The 19,223-nt window shown below is 57.7% G+C and overlaps 1 protein-coding gene across 1 annotated transcript in view; it reads left to right on the top strand.

Annotated features, from left to right (window-relative positions):
* CAMTA1 (calmodulin binding transcription activator 1) overlaps positions 1-19,223 on the top strand; it is a 735,454-nt gene that overhangs the window by 686,570 nt on the left and 29,661 nt on the right. The window contains 1 exon segment of the mRNA XM_036025251.1: positions 17,950-18,107. Within this exon segment, the coding sequence (XP_035881144.1) occupies positions 17,950-18,107 (158 nt within the window).

The raw sequence follows: 19,223 nt of genomic DNA on the forward strand, positions 1-19,223 counted from the left end.
CTCTGTGCTCTGTCCCACCCCTTCCCCGGGCGCCTGCTGCGTCTTCTCACCTTGAAAGGGCTTGGCTCCCTCTTGAATCGCTTAGAGTGACTCAATATTTGTATTCCATTGATCTTCTCAGAAGGAGGCTCTGAGCGATGCCGAGCCCTCGCCGGTAAACAGCGGCCGTAGTGCCCGCCGCAGTCCGGGAGCCCAGCATCTGGGAGCTCATTTCACTTACGCGTCCCTTCGCCAGGAAGCTTTGGGTGCCCACGCATGATGCAAGTGGATTCGTGTGCACCTCAACTTTCTTTCAGAAAGGGATCGAAGGGAGCTCACAGAAATGCATACGCATAATGAGGCAAGATCAAGAGAGATGAAGTCAAGGACTGGGCAAGAGGAGAGTGAGGGTCCAGGAAAAGTGAAGTGGGGGGACTAGTTAACTCACTAAACAACATTCCTTCCACGAAACCTTCCAGGCTTCCTAGCGGCGGGCCCCAGACTGCATCCCAGCCTTCCTTGCGACTGTAAACGCAGTGATGCAGGGTTAATTTGGTCTTCCTGACACCGTGCATACAGTGAGTTTTTCTGTCTTCCAGGTACATTCTGACAGCCAGCAATTAATTTTAAGTGGTGATGGGAGCAGTGGAGATGAGATGCACTGAATCCCATTAAAAGCTGCGTGTTAACAGTTAGGCACATTGAACGTTCAGACAGTGCCTAGGAGCCTGCAGGGTGACGCGAACGGGTGTCGTCACCTCATCACGAGGATATGCGGGTTCACGACCGTGAACACCCACAGTGCTGGGCTCCTCCCCTTCCCCAGTGGGTCGCCCTGAAGTCAGATGACCCAGAGTTCTCTGCTCCTCTCCGAGGTGCCTGGGTTCGGGCACACACACGGCGGGCAGACGAGGAGAGGCCTGTACCTCCCATCGGGAGACACGTGCTCTCCAGCCCTCAGCCTGTAGCAGCGTGGCCCACTGCGACCACAGGATGATACTTTGAGGGAGGCGGGGGCGGCCAGGGGATACGCAATGCCAGGATAGCCTTGCTCGATGCTTCATTTGAGTAAAGTGCCTCTCGAGTCCTCACCGAAACCTCTAGTTTGGAAAGCACACCACGGCACCTGCAAGTCGGGTGATTCCGTATTGTGCTGTCCTGGAAGCTTGAAAGTGCATCGTAACTTCAGACGTAGGGTGCATAGAGAGGTCAGCGTAGGCTAAGCACCTCCTGTATGCCAGCTGTTAAGCAAATTGTAATTAATGATTAAATACTAATTTGAGGAAGGTAAAACATGGAAGGAATTTAACCAGGGTAAATGTTTATAGCAGTTAAGCCGCCGATGCTAAACTTACATAACATTCGTGTAATGTGCAAAGAGATGGCCAGTAATGGAAATGTGTTTCTCCAAATATATTAAATTAGCATTTAGCAAATATTCCAGTTAACCAGGTAGTCTCTCTGTTTTTATTTTTTTTTTTCACGTTCACCTGACTCGCACCACCCTCCAAATCTGACCCTGCTCTCTCTGCCAGCCTCCCCGCCTGCCAGCAAGCACTCAGCAGGCGCCTCCGGTGCGCTCCGGCGAGTCGGCGCACCCCTGCCGCACACCCCCTCCTGCGTTCCCCCTCCTTAACCGCTGAGCCAGGCTCAGATCTCAGCCCATCAGTGGAGCCCTTTCCCTCACCGCCCCCACCCGCATTAGATCTGCGGCTCTGCGGGGCACCCCTACTGCCCCAGCGTGGTGAAACCTGGGGGTGGGGCTTCCTCAATGCTCTCAGTTGACAGAAAGATTATCTGTGTGGTGGTGTTACTCCTTGCACAGAGTGAGAAGAACATGACGGGTTTCTTCAAGCCTAACACTAACCTGCCTCTGAGCCTCCTCCGTGCACTCAGTTCGGTGTTGTTTGTCGGGGACTGGGGCACAGACTCCGCAGGCTGTCCCGTCCGGGTCAGTTCAAGGTCCCCGGTGGACGTGGGTGTGCGCCGAGGCTGTCCGGAAGTGGCCCTGGACGTCTGGGCCCGTGCCAGTGCGAAGCAGATAGCCGGCCCGTCACCCGAACCATCTTTCCGGCCATCTCGGGGCCGGCGGAAGCTTGCTGTCTGGGAATGTGGATAAAGAACAGCTGTCTGCTTTGATACAGTACAGCAGGATGAGCCCTGTGTGTGTGTGTGTGTGTGTGTGTGTGTGTGTCAGCTCGACCACTAACCGAATGAGACGTCCCAGGTAAATCGCCTGGCGCCTCTGAATCGCAGCACCTGCTCTGTCTTCTGGACCGATCGGCAGTGGTTGAGGAAATCGGGTCAGTGGCCCCTGTCTGCAGTTTTTAAAGTCAAAGTTCATTGCGCAGGTAAGGGTGTCCGTCTGGGAAGTTTCTGTCTCCAACACTCGTGAGTGTGTGCAAGGCTCTACTGCTTTCTGGGGACCCGGTCGGAGGCAGCTGATGGCCCATGGGCCGGAGAGTCCCTGAGTCCACTCTCTGTCCCCCTGCTCTGTCCTGAGTCCCCACGGCAGACCTGTCTGTTGCGGTGCGAGTCGCCATGGCAGCGACCTAAGGCTGGATGAGTTAGGGCACTTCCCTGCTTGTGCGACTCAACAACGGGTGGTCTCCCGCCCGGCGGGAGCCCAGTACCCCTTTTCCTGTGTTTCTGGTTTCTGTGGGTAATGGAAATGGTATAGATAAGCATGCGAGTTTACTTCTGCCATGACTTACCCCACGTTGTATAGAGAAATCACATGGTATGTGTGTACTACTGCTAAGGTATGGTTAATGATGCTGGATATTTTTTAGTTTGTAAGTGGAAGGAGGACTTTCCCAGTATTTATTTAGCTAAAGGATCCACATTTCAGTCGATAGGTTTACCTTGGACCCTCATTTAGCTGTGTTAGAACTGCACCTGTGTAGGAACTGACCTCTGTGAACAGGGGATTTACTGCCCCTAGTGGGGTCTAGCTGTGGAGTTGTCTTCAGGTATGGCTGGTTCCAGCTGCTTAAAGGATGTTAACAGGAACCTCTCATCCCCTCCCTTGGCTCTCCTCTCCTCTCTGTTGATTTTATGCTCGGGCAGGATTTCCCAGAATGCCAGCAGGATGGCCCAGTCAAGGTGCCAGGCCTGCGTTTTGCCATTTTTAGCAGATATCTCTGGGAAAACGGCTCTTGTTTCCCAGTAGTTCCAGGAACTGTGGTGTCCTCACCAGCCTGGCGGGACTCCTGCGTCCAGTCTCTTGAATAAGAGGAGGCGCTGCTGTCATTAGTGAGGCCTGGCGCCAGAGACGGAGGTCAGCACCACCTGAACTGGGCCCACGGTGGGGCTGGCCCTGCTGGGAGACACCAGAGCTCGGGAAGGGGGTGGGGGATGCTAGGCAGGCAGACTGTACGGGGACCAGCATGTCGTACCCTTCACCGCGATGGTCACATCCCCGAAGGAGCCGCCGTTCCCTCTCAAACCGCAGGTGCACACGCTGCGGGGACTCCACAGTCTCATCCCCGTGGTCCCGCCTCAGCGCGGGGACCCCGGGACCATCCCCTTTCGGCGAGCCCCTCCGTGGGGCCAGCAGCTCCTGGGCCCGGTCTCCAGAACTGTGGTCCACGCCCCTCACGTGACTCTCTGTGGTTTGGATTAATCAGCGGAGAAGGTATTCAAATAGCCATTTGTCTCTCCTAGCACGAGAAACCATTCATTCCGCTCCAGCCAGAATCGATGCCCCTGGCATTCTTGTGTGTCTATGAAGAATGTTTTCTCTAATGCGAAAAGCAGGAAGTGCTCAGCCTAGAACTGATGAAATTCTAAAAGCTCGTAAGTCAGTTGCTCCCAGATACACAGCCCAGCAAATGGTAGGTAGGACCCCAGGCTCCCGGAGAACAGGACCCTTTCCAAAGCCCTAGCGGGGAATCCGTGCTTGCAGGAGGAAAATAATTAAAATAATGTATACATACACACATCACCTGTATACCATAAAACATTGTGTACAACACATAACCTACATGGTTTATAAATATATAACCAACAGTTCTGTTACAAAACAAAGGAAATAAGGAGCGTCACATTTGCATATTAAAGGATGTTGCTTGAATAAAAATAAGCGTATGTGCAAAACAACCAGTAAATGGAAACTTCTTGGGGAAGATTCTTATTTCATAGCTAGAACTCTGGATGGTTCTCTGAACTTTCAAAGCCTAACTCTCTGCCTTTTTATGAGGCGAAACCCCGAGAGAGTCGTGTGAGTTTCTGGAGAACCCTAGCATCCTTATTATCCACGATAATGACAACCTTATTTCTATTCTCAAATGGCACAAAGTTAAGAGAGTGAGAAACGTCCTTCCGGAGCGTTAGAGCAGTTGGAAGGGAAGGAGAACATGGGTTCCAGGGGGGCTCGTGTGTGCGCGGCGGTCTGAAGCAGAAGGGCCTGAACCGTGGGCGGGGCGCGGGGCAGAGACTGGGAAGGAAGAGACGAGATGGAGGGTCAGGCAGTCTCCTGTACAGGTCCCTGGGGGACACTCGCCGTTAGCCCACATCCCTTTTGGGGGGACCCTGGTAAGCTGGAGCAGTGCTGAGTCCACCACGAGGAGGAGCGTGGGCCGGGAATTCCCGGACTTCGGAGCCGGTCTGCACCGGGGTGTGGTTCTTCAGGACTGGTTTTAGCTCCGAAACTCCTCTGTAGCAGCACTGGTCCCAGGAAATGCGTGTAGGAACCCCCCCCCCACATTCAGAACCTTCAGTAGGTTTAGGAAACCCGGGCGTGCGTATCAAGGTTCAGAAAAGCCGCACGTCGAAGATGTAAACGTGTTTAGTTTTGTTTAGCCTGTTATTTTCGAAGCATCCCGGACCCCACATTTGATGGTTTGCGCGGCCTGCTGAACAGCAGATGTCTCTTGGGGAACGGGCCCCGCCTGCAGCTTGGGAGCGCTCCACGGGCCATCGCCGCAAGCCGGTCCCGAGCCTGGAGCCCACGGGTCTCCCCGGGGTCTGGGAGTCCCCGGACACTGAATGGGACTCCTGTGTGTGTGTGTGTGTGTGTGTGTGTGTGTGTGTGTATGCGCATGCTGTGTGGGGAAGGATCCGCAGCAGGAAGGGTAAGCGTCACTGTTAGGGGTCCTCTCCTCACCGGGGAAGTCCACGCCGAGTCTCTGAAGTTTCTCCCGCGTGTCTGTTCTGTGTTGGCGTGGGGACAGCTCTCAGCAGGCAGCCGCCCGGGGTCGCTCAGAGACACTGGCGGGACCAGGGCATACACAGGGTCGGCTTGTCGCTGGACTGTCGTGTTTGCTGGCAGACGGACCAAAACATCAGCAGCCACGCCCTTTCCGTGGGAAATCGTGGCAAGAAATGACCTATGCAGGACACCGCTTGTTGCTGAGCTCCCAGATGCATCTGTTCACAAGCGGAGACAGAAGAAAACGTGTTAGTTCCCTGCAGTAAGGGGACTTTTGGAAAGTTAGGGGCCGCTGACTTGCAGTGGGGGTCACTTAATGATAAAGTGAGACCCCACTAAAGAATAGAAGGGCTTTCCTTCCAGAAATGTGGAACATTCGACTAACCAGTTTTTAGATTTAAAAATCAGGATCATAAAATATTGGTGGAGAAAGAGTAAGCAGTAGATAACAGTATTTATGCCTCAATGCTTCCGTTTGCCCTTAGCTCACACCAAACCGTGGCGGAGTGGTGAGGGCGGGCCACACCCGGCCTCTGTTGCATTACTGTGTTACTGTCCTTGGGCGCTGCCTTTAATGCTCACAAACGGTGCCAGACGTAGTTATTCGAAACCCAGGATTGCCTTCGTTGCAAAGACACTGACGTCACGACGTCTTTCTTCTTTAGAAGATTTTATTTATTTCTTTTTAGCCGGAGTGGAAGGGGGAGAGAGAGAAACATCAATCGGTTGCCTCCTGCGTGCCCCCAGACTGGCGGCCTGGCCTCCGTCCCAGGCACGTGCCTCAACTAGGACAGGAACCAGCGGCCTTTTGGTTTGCAGGACGACACCCAACCCACGGGCCCACCCCAGTCAGGGTGAGGGTGTCTCTCTTATTAGGATTTGTAGGAGGAATTTCAGATCTTAGGACCAAGAAAATCCACGCTCTCCAAAGCAACTGACCTTGATCTTGAAACTGATCGCTTCCCCTTGGCTTTGTCTGCGACATCTAGCCAGATCTGGGACTTCCGGTTAACCGTGCTGGAAGGTTTCGCACACGGTTTCGGAATGACAGCTTTGCTGAGCTTTATTGTAGTCTTCTCGCAAAATCTTGCTCCTGCCTAATCTGTTGTTAACCAGACGTCTCTTTCATCAGCCAACCCGGAACAGGAACAGACAGACCCAGATCCAGGGTCGTTCCAATTAGGTGAAGGCGGGGAGGGAGAAACAGGCGGCGAGGGAATGGGTCAGGGCAGGGCAGGGAGATCAGGGTGGTGGGGAGGAGGGCGGGAGGGGCCCCTGGGATGCGTTAGGGATAGGCGACACACAACTCCCAGGGAGAGCGCCCACTGTCCTTCGAGTTGGTTATTGATCTTGTGTTCCGATCTGCTGCCGGAACCTTTAGGCCAAGCACACTCTGAGCGGGGCAATTAAAGACGCCCAATCTGGGGACTTCCATGGGGCCAGCGGGACAGGACAACCCCACGACAGGATGAAGGCAGGGGGTGTCCCTGTTTAGTGGAAAACCCCGTTGCGTGTTTTTGCTTTGCCCCCAATCCAGGGGACGTTGGAACACTGGCCTCAAGAATACATGCATTCAGGCCTCAAACTCGCAAAAGCGTGAAGACTGACTGCTCTGGTCTGGGCGTGGAGTGCTAGTGCGGGTGTGAGTGCGAGCCCACCTCCCTGACGCCGAGGGTGGGGGGGGGGGGGCTGCAGGCACAGAGCAGCCTCGTGTTCCGGGCGGCCTGGGGAGCCAGGACACAGAAGGGTCCCTACAGGCAGGCGCCGGGACCCTACCAAGGAGGAGTCACATGGCTGAAAACTTTCTAACAAGTCTCTCATGGTTCCTTTGGAGAAATATTTTATTCCTGAACAAAATATTTCAAGTGGTATAATTTGGATTTTTTAAAGAGAAGTTTATTCTCCATCACTCGTCAGAGAGGCCTGTGCTCAATTGTAAAATAGTATTCTTAAATCATTTTCTGTATTAAGGCCTACTTTATATAAAGTGGCCAATATTTTAAAGTAATATGCCTATTTCTTTTAAAATACTGCATTTCAGCCCATGCATTTGGAAAGAACTTCACCTTTATTTTTAAAAATTTTTTAAAGATTTATTTATTAATTTTTAGAGAGGGAAGGGAGGGAGAAAGAGAGAGAGAAACATCAATGTGTGGTTGCTGGGGGCCGTGGCCTGCAACCCAGGCATGTGCCCTGACTGGGAATCGAACCTGCGACACTTTGGTTCGCAGCCCGCGCTCAGTCCACTGAGCTATGCCAGCCAGGGCACCTTTATTTATTCCAGAGTTTTACAAAACCTTAGAGCACCGTGAACAGATATTATTGTAGTTAATAAATGTTGAGTTCTGGAACTGAAGGCTCTCTCTGTAGAATCCAGCATTTTTTTTTAAATACGCATTTTTGAAACACCTTGGACTTTCACTCTCTCTCGAGTCCACAAGAGAGCCGGGGAGCCTGTGCAGGTGGCGTCGCCGCCACCCGCTCTGACCGCACAGCACTGCCGCTCGAGGCCCCCGGGCGACGGGTGGAGCGTGAGGGGGATGCAGCTCGAGTCCTGAGCGCGTGTGGGTTCTGCGGTCAGGTGTGGAAAACCACCAGGGACTTGGGGCAGATCACATCTCGTATGACTGAGCAGGGTGAGCTCGAAGTGGCCGGTGTTCTCTCTCTCTCTGTTTACACCTTTCCCCAGGTACCACATACCACATCTTCCCAGCAGTTTTCTTTTTTTTTGAGCTTTGCCGTCGTCTCTGCCCTAACCTTGACATAGAACACTTCCAGGGTGAAAACCGCCAAGTGAAGGAGTCACACACCAGCCTCGGAGAGGTGTTTCCTCTGACCTCAGGTGCCCGGCCCGGGCACCTTCCCCAGGATCGGGGGAGGCGTGGCCGTGGGAGAGCGAGGGCTGTGCTCTCGCAGCTCAGCCCAGAAGGGCACCTCACGGGAGTGACAGAGGAAGCAAAACCGTGTGTTCCGCCCAACGTCCTTTCCCTCGCCCTTCTTGAAAGTCACACTTCCTGTTTTGAGCAGATGCAGGGAAGTCACTTTTCAGTAAACATTTACTGAGGGCCTACTATGTGCCAGGCGTTGTGCTAGGCCTTGGGAATGTCGTGGGGACAGAAGGAACTCTGGGCGTCCCTTGACCTTTGTATTAGATGGAGGTGCTTGAAATAGAGGCTCATATCGAATTTGGTGGCAATCACACCTTGAGCTGTCTTGGTCACAGTGACACCCCGGGGCCGTGGCCTCCGTGCCGAGCGCGGCGCGGGGTGGGGGGGGGGGTGCCCAAGCAGGGGTGCTCGGGAGACAAGTGCAGAGCGAGTCTGTCTGGCCCAGGTTCCCCGTGGTCCTTCCTGACGGATGTCAAGTGGCTTGGCTTTTGGTCACCGTTCGGCCCCACAGGCCAACCTGCTGGTGGCTCGTGACTGTGTTTTTCCATTTTTCTCCGTGCACTTGAGTGTCACTCCGCTGTCACATCTGCATGTCCAGGTCGCCTGGCCCTTCACCCCGGGCCTCATTCCTGCACCGGTGAAGCCCCCCCTCCGTGCACGTGCTCCCTTGCTTTCCCGAGTCTCGTCCGTGTCGCTGTCCCTCCTCCAGAACGTCTCCATCCGTGCCGATACTGCTTCTCGTCGTCACCGCGTGTGGAAGCGGTGACGGCAGGGCCCTCCCAACTGGCTGCGTTTGGACAGGCTGCTCCTTGGCGGACAGACGACGTCAGGGCCCCGTCGTCCTGCACCCGCACACTCCCCGGCTGCAGGTTCCCTGCCGTGCGTGCCGGTCGGGTGGGCTGCCTCACTGACTGTGCCCTCGGCCTCGGTGTCCCTCGGGGGGCTCGCCTGTGCCCGGTGCCGTGCTCTGCTGCTGCGGAGCTCCTTGCGTCAGCCCCCGTGTCCTTGCAGAACAGGTCTGTGGTCGCTGCCCCCGCGGCCGTCGAAGCTCAGGACTGAGAGGCCTCAGAGGGGCTGTCGATCTGCGGCACCGTGACCTTTGCTCTCCTGACCTCACGAGGCGCCCCGGCGGCACCCTGACTTCCCCCGACGTGTCTAAGGCTCAGCATTTGCGAGGAGAGCGGAATGCGGCCCAGGGAGCAGAAGCAGGAGCCCAGAGGCGCTGCAGCTGAAGGTCGTCTGGGAAGCACGGCTGGCTCCCGTTTCTAGCGTTCGGGTGCACGGAGCCGGGAGTGTTGAAGAAGTGGCGTGTGGCCGTCTTTCCCGAAGCTAAATTTAGCCGCTGCTTTGGAAAATCAGAGTGGTACAGCTTGTGCCTTATCTCCGGCCGGCCCTTACCCTCGCCGCTGCACTTGGCCATCTTAAATGGCTGGCCGGGCGGGAGCGGCTTAATGCGCTCCGGCGGCCCCGTTTATTCTGGGAAGGAATTAAGTGACTTCATTTTCCCCATCTTCCCGAGCTTCCTAAAAAATTTAGGAGACTTCCTCAGCGGCAGTTACAGGCCTCTACAGAAATAGTTCGAGTCACGCCTCCTCGCGTCTCAGCAGCCCTTCCTGCCGGCGCGGCCAAGGGCTGTAAATGGAACGGGAGCCGGCCTCTCGCTCCCGGGCCAAATAGCAACAGGAGGGCACATGTGCACTTGAGCCACAAATAACGCGTTCTAAAATAGCCGATGGTATCTGGTGGTTGCTCCTTCATTCATTTACCTGCCAAGGCAAAACTTGTTCTTCTGCCCCGGCCGCAAGGCCCGCGGCGGCTCGGCTCGAGCGAGCGTCATCACGCACCGGTCCTCGCGTGGACACTTGCCTTCATTCACCCGCGTTCAGGCCTTCCGGTGCACGCACACCTCCTGGGACCGCTCCAGAAAGCGTGTCTTTTGTATCACACAATGCAAATGCCACGTCTCCGCGTCGGCCTAACCTGACTTGTTGAGCACTCTCGCAGCTAATTATAGGCACTCATTAAGGTGTGCTGCCAGCCGTCTTCATCCCGAATGCTGGCTCACTTCGGGGAGGAGCAGGGGCATCGAGAGGCAGGGGCCCGTCCGTGGGAGAGCCGTGCAGCTCCTCGGGCAGGGCAGGGCGGTGTCTGCGAGGGAGCCCGGCGTGCCTGGGCCGTGCTTCCAGCCTCGCCCCGCACACGGCGGTTACAGAATTCCCTCACCTGAGCCCCGGGGAAGTGGCCGCCAGCCAGGTAAACTGATACAGCTTCTCACATGCTTCCCAGTCCCCTCCAGTGGGTTTTGGTTGTTTTGGCCACTCGCTGTCCACCGGGGCAAGCAATAAAGCCTCCTCCCGGAGGCTGCTGTGCAGAGAGCTGTGGTTGCCCAGAGTTCGGGTGGCCTCGTCGGTGGGTGGGCTTCCAGGAGAAGCTCCACGCAGAAAAGAGTATTTCTTCCCACTCACCGAGCACCCACTCCAGAGCTGGCGCCAGGGCCGCGGGACGGAGGCCCTGCTCTTGGGAAGCGTGCTCCGGGGAGACGGCGCGTGTAGGGAAGGGGAGCGCACGCGCCTTTGCCTGGAGAGGGCGCGCCTCTGGGGTCCACGCGCGTTCAGATCCCTGCCCTGATCCTCACGAGCGGCGCGACCTTGGGCAGGTCACACCCATCCTGAGCCTCAGTTTCCTTACCTGTGAAAGGAAGAGGAAACTCTTTCGGATTCATTTTGAGGGTTAGAGGTAACACGTGCGGAATGCCGGGCCTGCTGCAGGTATTCCCGCTGCGGGTGCTCAGCAGCAGCTGTAAGTCATCAGGCGGAGACGAGCCTGAGCCACACTCGGAAGAACGAGAGACCCGCCAGGTGGGCGCAGGGGAAGGTCAGCGTCACCAAAGGCCCAGAGGTTTGTCGGTTCCAGGCGATCCCGGGGGACAGCGAGTGATCAGAAAACCCCCCAAAAAGGAGCTAGAGACCATTGGAAAGAGCATCCTGTGCCACACGAAAGAGTTTCAATTTTATTTTGTGGGTCAGACGGGAGGGATTTACGGTTTTTTAAGCTAGATCATCTGACAGCACGTCAGAAACTGCCTCCTGTTGCATTGCTCAGTACAGCCCCGAAAACGAATTGGGTTTTGGGATTTGAAGTGAGCTGTTTGTGACCCAGAGGAGCGGTGGGTGCGGCCGAGCGCCGAGAGCCTGAGCAGTCGGGCCAGCGCTGGGTTCCCTGACGGAGACGTTTTCTTGCGTCAGATGCCCAAGTACTCGGGATTCTCCACTCTCCCAGCAGCAAACCCCAAACTTTCCAAACTTAGAACATTCTGTGGGTGTCTGACTTCATGAAACCTTCTCTCTCAAACTCTGGGGTTACTTGGGGATTTTAAATTTTTAGGTGACTATTAATTTAGGATGTTTAAAAGGAGTCACTTTGAAATGAAAAGCTGACCCATGACTGCAGCCAAAGAAAAGGGGGCGTGAAGCCCCCACTAACCATTCATTGCTTTCTGGGCCAGTGAGTGGCCGGAAATGCTTTTTTCATCTTGCTCTTTGTAACGCTCAGAGCTGTTCTGGGGTTTGGGTACCTGCCCCCTAGAAGGCTGGGCTGGGCGCTGCAGTGCTGTCAGACTCGTGTGTGTTTGAACGTGTGCACAGCCAGACACGGAGGTAATTGCAGGCACGTGTGTGTGTGTGTGTGTGTGCACAGGCTGCTGTGCTTACATACTCCTCCTCGCTCCGTCCGCTGCGGGAGCCCAGAAGCAGTGACACCCCGGCAGCGGTGACCACATCCAGCACCCGGATCTTGGTTTCTAAATGCCAAAAGGAACCTTGCGGACTCCCACCTGCACTGGGAGCTGCGCAGGTGGGAGAAGGTTGCTAGGTTTCTAAGAGAAACCAGGGCTCCTTAGGGAAAGCGCTGGTCGTAGGGCCGGGATGAACCTGGAGCATCTTACAGTGTCAGACAGTAAGGAAGGGCTCGACGGAGAAGGAGCCGGCCTGGAAGAGCTCCCAGTAACCAACGCTGGAAGACTTGGAGCAAGAAGATGACTTGGTACTGGATTTTGACCCAAGACGTAAAGTAAATGTACGTGAGTTCACGCTGATACAAGTAAATGACTAAGTAAGTACATGCAGGACACATCTTCCGTGTAGGAGAACTCCCGGTAGCCTGTGTGGGTGCCGCACCCCCCCCCCACCCCGTGAAGGGGAGCTCAGTTCCCTGCCCCTGAGTACAGGCTGGACTCAGCGACCTGCTTCTGGAGACGGCAGTAAGGCACGAGGAAAGCAGCGACTGTCCGGCGTGGTCCGGCAGACACCGCCTTCCCTGCAAGCTCAAGGTCAGCAGCAGCGCGTCGTCCCAGAACCCCTGGTGGGATGGGAGGAGCCACGCACTCCACCTCCACACTATTCCTCCTAAAACCCAGGGCTCTGGTCCAGTCACTAGGAAGCATCGGGCCCACTGAAGTGCAGGGGCGGCCACAGAACGGCCGACCAGCGTCCTTCAGCCGGGACAAAGTCACGGAGGAGAAGGGACTGGTGAGAACCGTCCCAGAGCGGACGGCAACGTAACAGTTAAACACAACGTGGTGCCCCGGGTTGGATCCCGGGGCAGAACACGCACGTGGATTCTAATTCCAGTTCGGTCTGCGATGTAGTTAACAGTAGTGATACGTCAAGGCTGGTTTCGGGGTTTTGACAAATGCACCCTGGTTGCGTAAGATGTTAATGTGAGGGGAAACTGGGTGAAGGGTGTATGGGAGCTCTACCTTCTGCAACTCATCTGTAAATCTAAAACTACTCAAAAGCTTTTAAACTTATTTTTTTTAAATGCCCCCATAAGTATGTGATAGCTCATACGTAAGCGAGACTTCCCGCTGGCAAGATTTCCCACATTAGTTTAGTTCACCCTCACGAACTACAGTTAGAGGCAGCACTGACCCCACGGTACAGATGGGCAGACTGAGGCGCCAAGTGACTGTTACTTTTCCGAAGTCACGTGGCACGGCGTCGGGCTTGAACCCAGGGCTCTCAGCTCCCCTCCGGTGCCCTCCCCACTCCCACGACACTGCCGGGTCCACAAACGCTGCTCCCGCTGGAAGGGGTGCAGGCTGGACGGGCGGCAGGAGGCTCTGGGCGGCTCCCGGGCCACACCCCTGCTGCAGGGTCGTCAGCAGCGCTGACCTCCCGTCTGGGGCAGGGTGCTTGGGGCGCGGGCGCCCGGAAGGCACTGGGGAGGAGCCGCTGGGTGACCGTGGCAAGTCCTCATCCCCTGACACCGTGTACTTGAAAAGTCTGCTTTAGAGAAGAGCCAGAGGCGGAGACAGACACCGGCAAGACCTCCATGTAGTCCGTGGAGCCAGGAGGCTCCGAAGAGGTGGGATCCGGCGGAAGGATGGGGGAGGCGGCGCTGGGAGCCGCGCAGGTGGGAGGCTGCAGACGCTTTTGGGTGCTGCCGGACCAGAGCCGCCCCAGCACAGGCGAGGAGAGCATGCCAGCCCAGTGGCTGTGGGCCAGCCGAGCCGGTGTGCAGGGGCCGGGCGCGATTTCACGAGGGGATGTCTCCAGGGTCCGTGTGGGTGCGCCTGTGCTGCTGCCCCAACGGGCAGCTCTCCGGCCCTTTAACAAGCACCTGGGCAGGCAGAGGCTTCACCCTTGTGCAAGGAGCCCGGGGTCTCAGGGCCGAGGCTCTTGAAATGCAGTCCCAGACCAGAAGCCTCAGCGTCACCCGAGAACTTGATAGAAATGCAACTTCCGGGCCTTGCCGGGACCTACGACAAATGAAAACCTTCGGGGACGGCCCCCAGTCTGTGAGAGAGCCCTCGGGGGACTCTGCCTGCCCGCCCGAGTCAGGGAACCACGGGGAGGGGCGGCCCCGACCAAGCGGGCGGCATAGCCTGCAGCCGGGGGAGCCAGGGACTGAGCACGCAGGCGCTCCGCTGCAGAGGGGCGTACAGGGGCACCCCCAGAGCGGGGACCCCGAAGTGAGGCTGCGCCCTGAGCCTGTCTCGCCCGCCTGTGGAGCCGGGCTTCCAGCGTGACTTCCCCGGGGGTGGCAGTGGGAGAGGCCTCTCCGTACAAACGGCGACGTGTGCTTTCAGAGGGGTGGGTACAGCCGCCGCTTCGGGGCGAGGTCCGAGAGCCAGGAGCTGCCGCAGCCGCTGCAGCCAGAGGAGGCCGCTGCATGCGCGCACACACTTAGAGCCCTGGGTGCCCCCACGTGCTCTCGGAAACGTGCAGCCCCGGCCGTCTGTCCCCACTCCGGGGGGCCCGGTGGCTTCACTCATGGCTGGTCCTGGGCTGGGACGCAGCGCTCGGGGCCCCTCAAGGCTGAGTCACCGTGGGCTTTGTTTGAGTCGTCCTGGGTGAGAAGTGGGCCAAACACTTCTGCCCCCTGGATCACTGTTTGCTTTCTCTCCCTCCCCCAGCATGTTACCTTAACCATCCCGGCCCCTTCGGGTCCCAGGAGGTATCTGCTGTCTGGAAAACAAGGGCAGGGAGGCCTGGCTCCTGCCCGAGGCAGCCCCCACGCCCGTGCCCAGTGGGCAGCAGGCGCTCACAGAAATCTGAGCATGAATAAATGAATCTTTAAATGTACTCTCTTTACTGTAACACAATCAGAAGAAATTGCCTCCTAAGAAATGATGTTCCCTTCATCCCATTATTCACACACACACACACACACACACACACACAATATACGGCTCAGGCGATAGCTCTGACTGTGCCAAGATTCTACAATATTGTTTTAGCGGTGACAACAAAGCTGTCGGGCTCAAACAGGCACGAGGCTGTTGCGCTTGACTTGGCAGTGACGGAGACGTGACAACCGTCACTTTCCTGAGCAAGCCTTCGAGACGGGGGGGGGGGGGGGGGGGGGGCTAGCTGTGCCCGCCAGAGCAGAGGCGGCAGGGCTCAGCCAGAGCCTCCGGCTCCCGGTCAGCGTGGTCCTGTCCGGCAGACCTGCATCTGCGGTGCCAGCTCCTCCGTTTCCACGGGAGAGTGTTTCTCATGTCACTTATCCCTCCCTGCCCCCTCGGGACCCGAGAGGCTCCGAGATGCCGTAATGCGTGATAGAATTTTGTTAAGAGGCAAATAACTGCTTTTAGTGTCTTCACGAAGTACTTCTCAGGGCAGCTTAATAACGTCCAAGAGCTCAGGGCGTAGGTAGCTGGGGCGAGGGGGGTGGGGCGGGCACTGGCGCCGAGCACACAGCCCAGGAACAAAAGCCAGTAGCAGTCTGTGGCGACACGGAGTCGCGGTGACTGTCGGGTGCCGTGGGTGGAGATGCCACAGGCAGGGCCTGGCCCCATGAGGCCAGGGAGCCTGCCTGTCTCTGCAGGGGGATGGGCGGGGTGACTCCCAGCGCACTGCAGCACTGCCAGCCCGAACAAAGCCACCGCCCTCGGACAGGGCGCGGTGGCCGGGCAGCACGCCTGCAGAGCACCCTCGGGGCTGACAGCGGGTGGCCCTCTCTGCGCCCTTCTGCCCCCTCCGAGTGACAGGGAAGGTTAATACTGGCCTCCTCCGGCTCCCGCAACGGCACACCGTGCCCTGAACCAGGTGACAGGGATCCTGGACACTCACACAAGGGACGCAAGCGTGGTAGGCTTGCAGAGGAAATACCCAGACGGCGGCCGGGGCTCAGCCCCTGTCAGCCCCTGGGATGCGGGAGTGTCTGGGCGCAGGGTCAGACAGGGGTGGCTGCCAGGCTGGCACGAGCAGGTGAATAAGGCCGGGGGGGGGGGCGGGGACAGTCATGAAAAGTGCCTCGGAGGGTGACTGCCACGCTGCTTGGAGTCTAACTCCAAGCGGAAGGTAGAATTCTCCGTCTTCATCTTGCTCTAAACTCGGGCATCCTGCGTCCTGCGTCCTGCCAGTTTTCTGTTCTTTGCTGGAACGGACATGGAGCAGGGGTTCCGGTACCGCCTCTGAGGTCACTCTGTGTTGGCCGTTAGTGACAGCGAGACTCCGGCTGCGGGCAGTCCCTCCCCTGCGTGTCGCCCAGGGTCGCGTCCCGCGGCGACCGTGCCACGGAGACTCGGAGCAGCAGGGTCTCCAGCGTCCGTCACGTCTGTCCGCAGGTGCGGAACTGGAACGCAGGCCTTATACCTCCCACCGTCCCAGAGGGAGAGTCCTCCCTCCGGCCTCGTTCCTGGAAATGGTCTGCGAGAGCACGCCACGGCGCTTGGAAGGCCGTCTCCCCCCCCCCCCCCCCCCAGCTGCTGTGGTCGAGCAAAGCGCAATCACTTCAACTTTCAGTATCAGAGGTTTTCATGGCAGACAGGTGCACACACTGCCCTTTTGCTGTCAGGAGAAATGCTCTCTTCCTTGGGCTAAGACGGTCTAATTCCTGTGCCTCTTCCCTTCCTACCACTGTCCTGGCTGGTGTGGCCGTACGCACAGCAGTGTGGCTGCAGGTCCTCGGCCTCAGTCCCCCGCCCCCCGTGAGCCGAGGACGATAACAGCACTGACCTCGACTGGGTCGTGGGGACGAGTGACCGAGGTAGCGTTTGCAAAGGGGCCGCAGCGGTGCCTGGCACGGGGGAAGCGTCCCCGAGTGTTCGGTCTGTCTCTCGCTTTATCGCCTGTGGAATCAGGAAGCCTTACGGGCTAGGCTCAGGGTGGCAGGGAGCCCTGATAAAGTATTTCTTTTCCGGGTCATTCCTCTCCACGATCCAGATGGCTGTGTTTTGACAGTAGTGTTGCCATTAGCAGTTCGGGGGAGAAACACGTTGTCACAGCTGTCCTGTCAGTTCCCAAGGACGTTTCCTTCCTCCGCCCAGAGACGACAGCCACCACCCTCCCCTGGGACTTACCGTGTTCTCGGCACAGCCGTGGACCAATTCGTCTCTCCCTCCCAACCACCCCTGGGAGACCGTCCACGTCTGAGAGCCGAGGAAACTGAGGCGCCAGGTTTTAGTCGAGGTCACGCGGCGATCACGTGGCAGAGCCAGCGTCCTCAGCTGCGTGACCCCAGGGTGTGCCCCCGCGGCCGCCTTCATCGCCCGTCTCCTGCCCGCTGCAGTCCGGCCCGCGGCTCCTACTCCTCCGGGGTCTGGCCCGGGCCTTGGCGTTTGCAGTCCCCTCTCCCCAGCCCTTGGCAGGTCTGGCCACTCTCATTCTGGCCAAGCCCAGTCCCACCCCCCACCCCACCCCCCCCAGGTCAGCAGCCTCCGCCGACCGGGTCTCTGTTTGGTGCCTGGCGCAGCACTCCTGAAAACCTGTCCGGTGAACGTAGGTGCGAATGATTGCTTTCTCGCATACACACCCCACCCACCTTTATTATACGCATGTCCACACGCGTGCGTGAGCACGCTCACGCGGAGAGAGGCGCTCCGACCCCAGCGGCGTGCGGACTCGCAGGCGGCCCCGAGCTGCGGTCCGGCCCCCGCGGCAGCGCCGTGGCGCTCCTCCTGCGCGTGGGGTGCGCCCGGCGGTGTTCCTCCGCGACGAGACCGAGTCACACTCACACGTAAGGGTCTCCGGCACCGAGCGACTTAGTTCCTAAGATACGTTGTGAAAGCCGGGGGCGGGGTCAGGAAGTGAAGCCAAGTCCCCCGACGGTTGGGAGAAACCCGTCCTGCCGCGGAAACGCGCGTCTGCGCCGCCTTCCCCACGACGGGCGCTTCCGCCGCGGCCGTTCCGTGTGGTCGCTCCCTGCGCCTCTCCGCCCGGTCCCGCCCAGTCCCCCGGAAGGGTTCGCCGGGGCATTTGGCAGAAATGGGGTGCCAGGAACCTGAAAATAGGCCTTTGACAAAAAGGGCCGTCTGTGTTCGGGCAGCTGAGCACGCGGGGGCCACGGTGGAGGCCGCGGTCTCGTGGGAGGTGACCGCCTCGCCGCCACGCCGGGAACTGTGGCCTCTGGGGCCCGCAGGCCGGAACAGGCCCAGTGCTGCCGGCTCCTCTTCGGGGACAAACCTCCCTCTCCCTCTCTCCCCAGACAACCAGTTCAGGATGTCCATCCTGGAGCGCCTGGAGCAGATGGAGCGGAGGATGGCGGAGATGACGGGGTCCCAGCAGCACACACAGGGCAGCGGGGGCGGCGGCGGCGGCAGCGGAGGGGGCGCCGGCAGCGGGAACGGAGCGAGCCAAGCCCAGGTACCCGTCTGCGCGACACTCACCCTGGGTTTCGTGTGGTGTGTCACCAGTGGGTGAGGCGCTGGGTGCACGGCCCTGCTCTGGTGCTGGGCCGTTCCTGGAGGAGGCAGAGGCCCGGGGGAGGGCTTCCCAGGACCCGCACTTCCCAGTGTGAAAGTCCCTGTGCCACGGAAGAAGCCTCGGACTAGGGGGCGTCTGCGTGGTTTACCTCCCTAGGCCACGGGTCCTTGTCCCTGGTCCCAGAAGTCACTGCTGTCACTTGGCAGTGGGGACGAGGCTGGATGGTGGTGACTCAGAGCTTCTGGACACAGGGTGCAGACTTCACTTAGAATCTCCTCTGTATTTTCTGTTCTGTCTCCATCTCAACTACAAATGTAAAACATGATTGAATTCAGCCATTCATAGACCTTTCATAAACTCAGGAAGATTGGGACGAAAAGGGCCCAGAAAAACCATTTCTGTGGTTTTTCAGTGCAAAACAACATTATACCTTCTTTCGTCTTTCACATGTGCCTTTTCGTAAATTCCAGGAAAAATGTATCCTGTTGCTGCTTACAGAGAAATTACCAAGTGTTGTTTTATTAGAGTCCCGTTAGTCTCGAAGGCTTTCCATAAATTTCATTTCGAAGCTTCATTTTTGGAACGTCTTCTAGGAAGAAACTAGAAGGGGCCCCGGGAATAAACGCGCAGGGACCGATGTAGTTCCTTCCCTCTGCCGCTGAGCTGTTGCCCAAACCGCACATAGCTCCCCCTGTCTCTAAGGTGGATGATGGTTTTCCTCGGACAGCTCCGCTTTCCACTGAACACTTGGAGCGTCATGACCCTCGTGAACATCAGGTGTCAGTAATAGTTGTAGTAACAGATGGAAACAGAGCATACTACACCACACCTAAGAGACTGACCCCCTTTTTCTGTCGTCCTGTCTCTCACCTGCCTGCGGAAACCAGTGCAGAGGGAGAGACCAGGCACGCGGTGTCGTGTGACTGAGGCCCAGACAGGCCCCCTTCACCCGAGACTACTGGGTGCTGTGAAAGAAGTGATCGTTGTTACATGTCGCTCGTGGCTAAAACTCGAGACCCCCAGGAAATCATTCTCCTGTAACGGACAAAGGTGGCC

The sequence above is a fragment of the Phyllostomus discolor genome, chromosome 5 (assembly GCF_004126475.2).
Source record: "Phyllostomus discolor isolate MPI-MPIP mPhyDis1 chromosome 5, mPhyDis1.pri.v3, whole genome shotgun sequence".
Taxonomy (NCBI): domain Eukaryota; kingdom Metazoa; phylum Chordata; class Mammalia; order Chiroptera; family Phyllostomidae; genus Phyllostomus; species Phyllostomus discolor.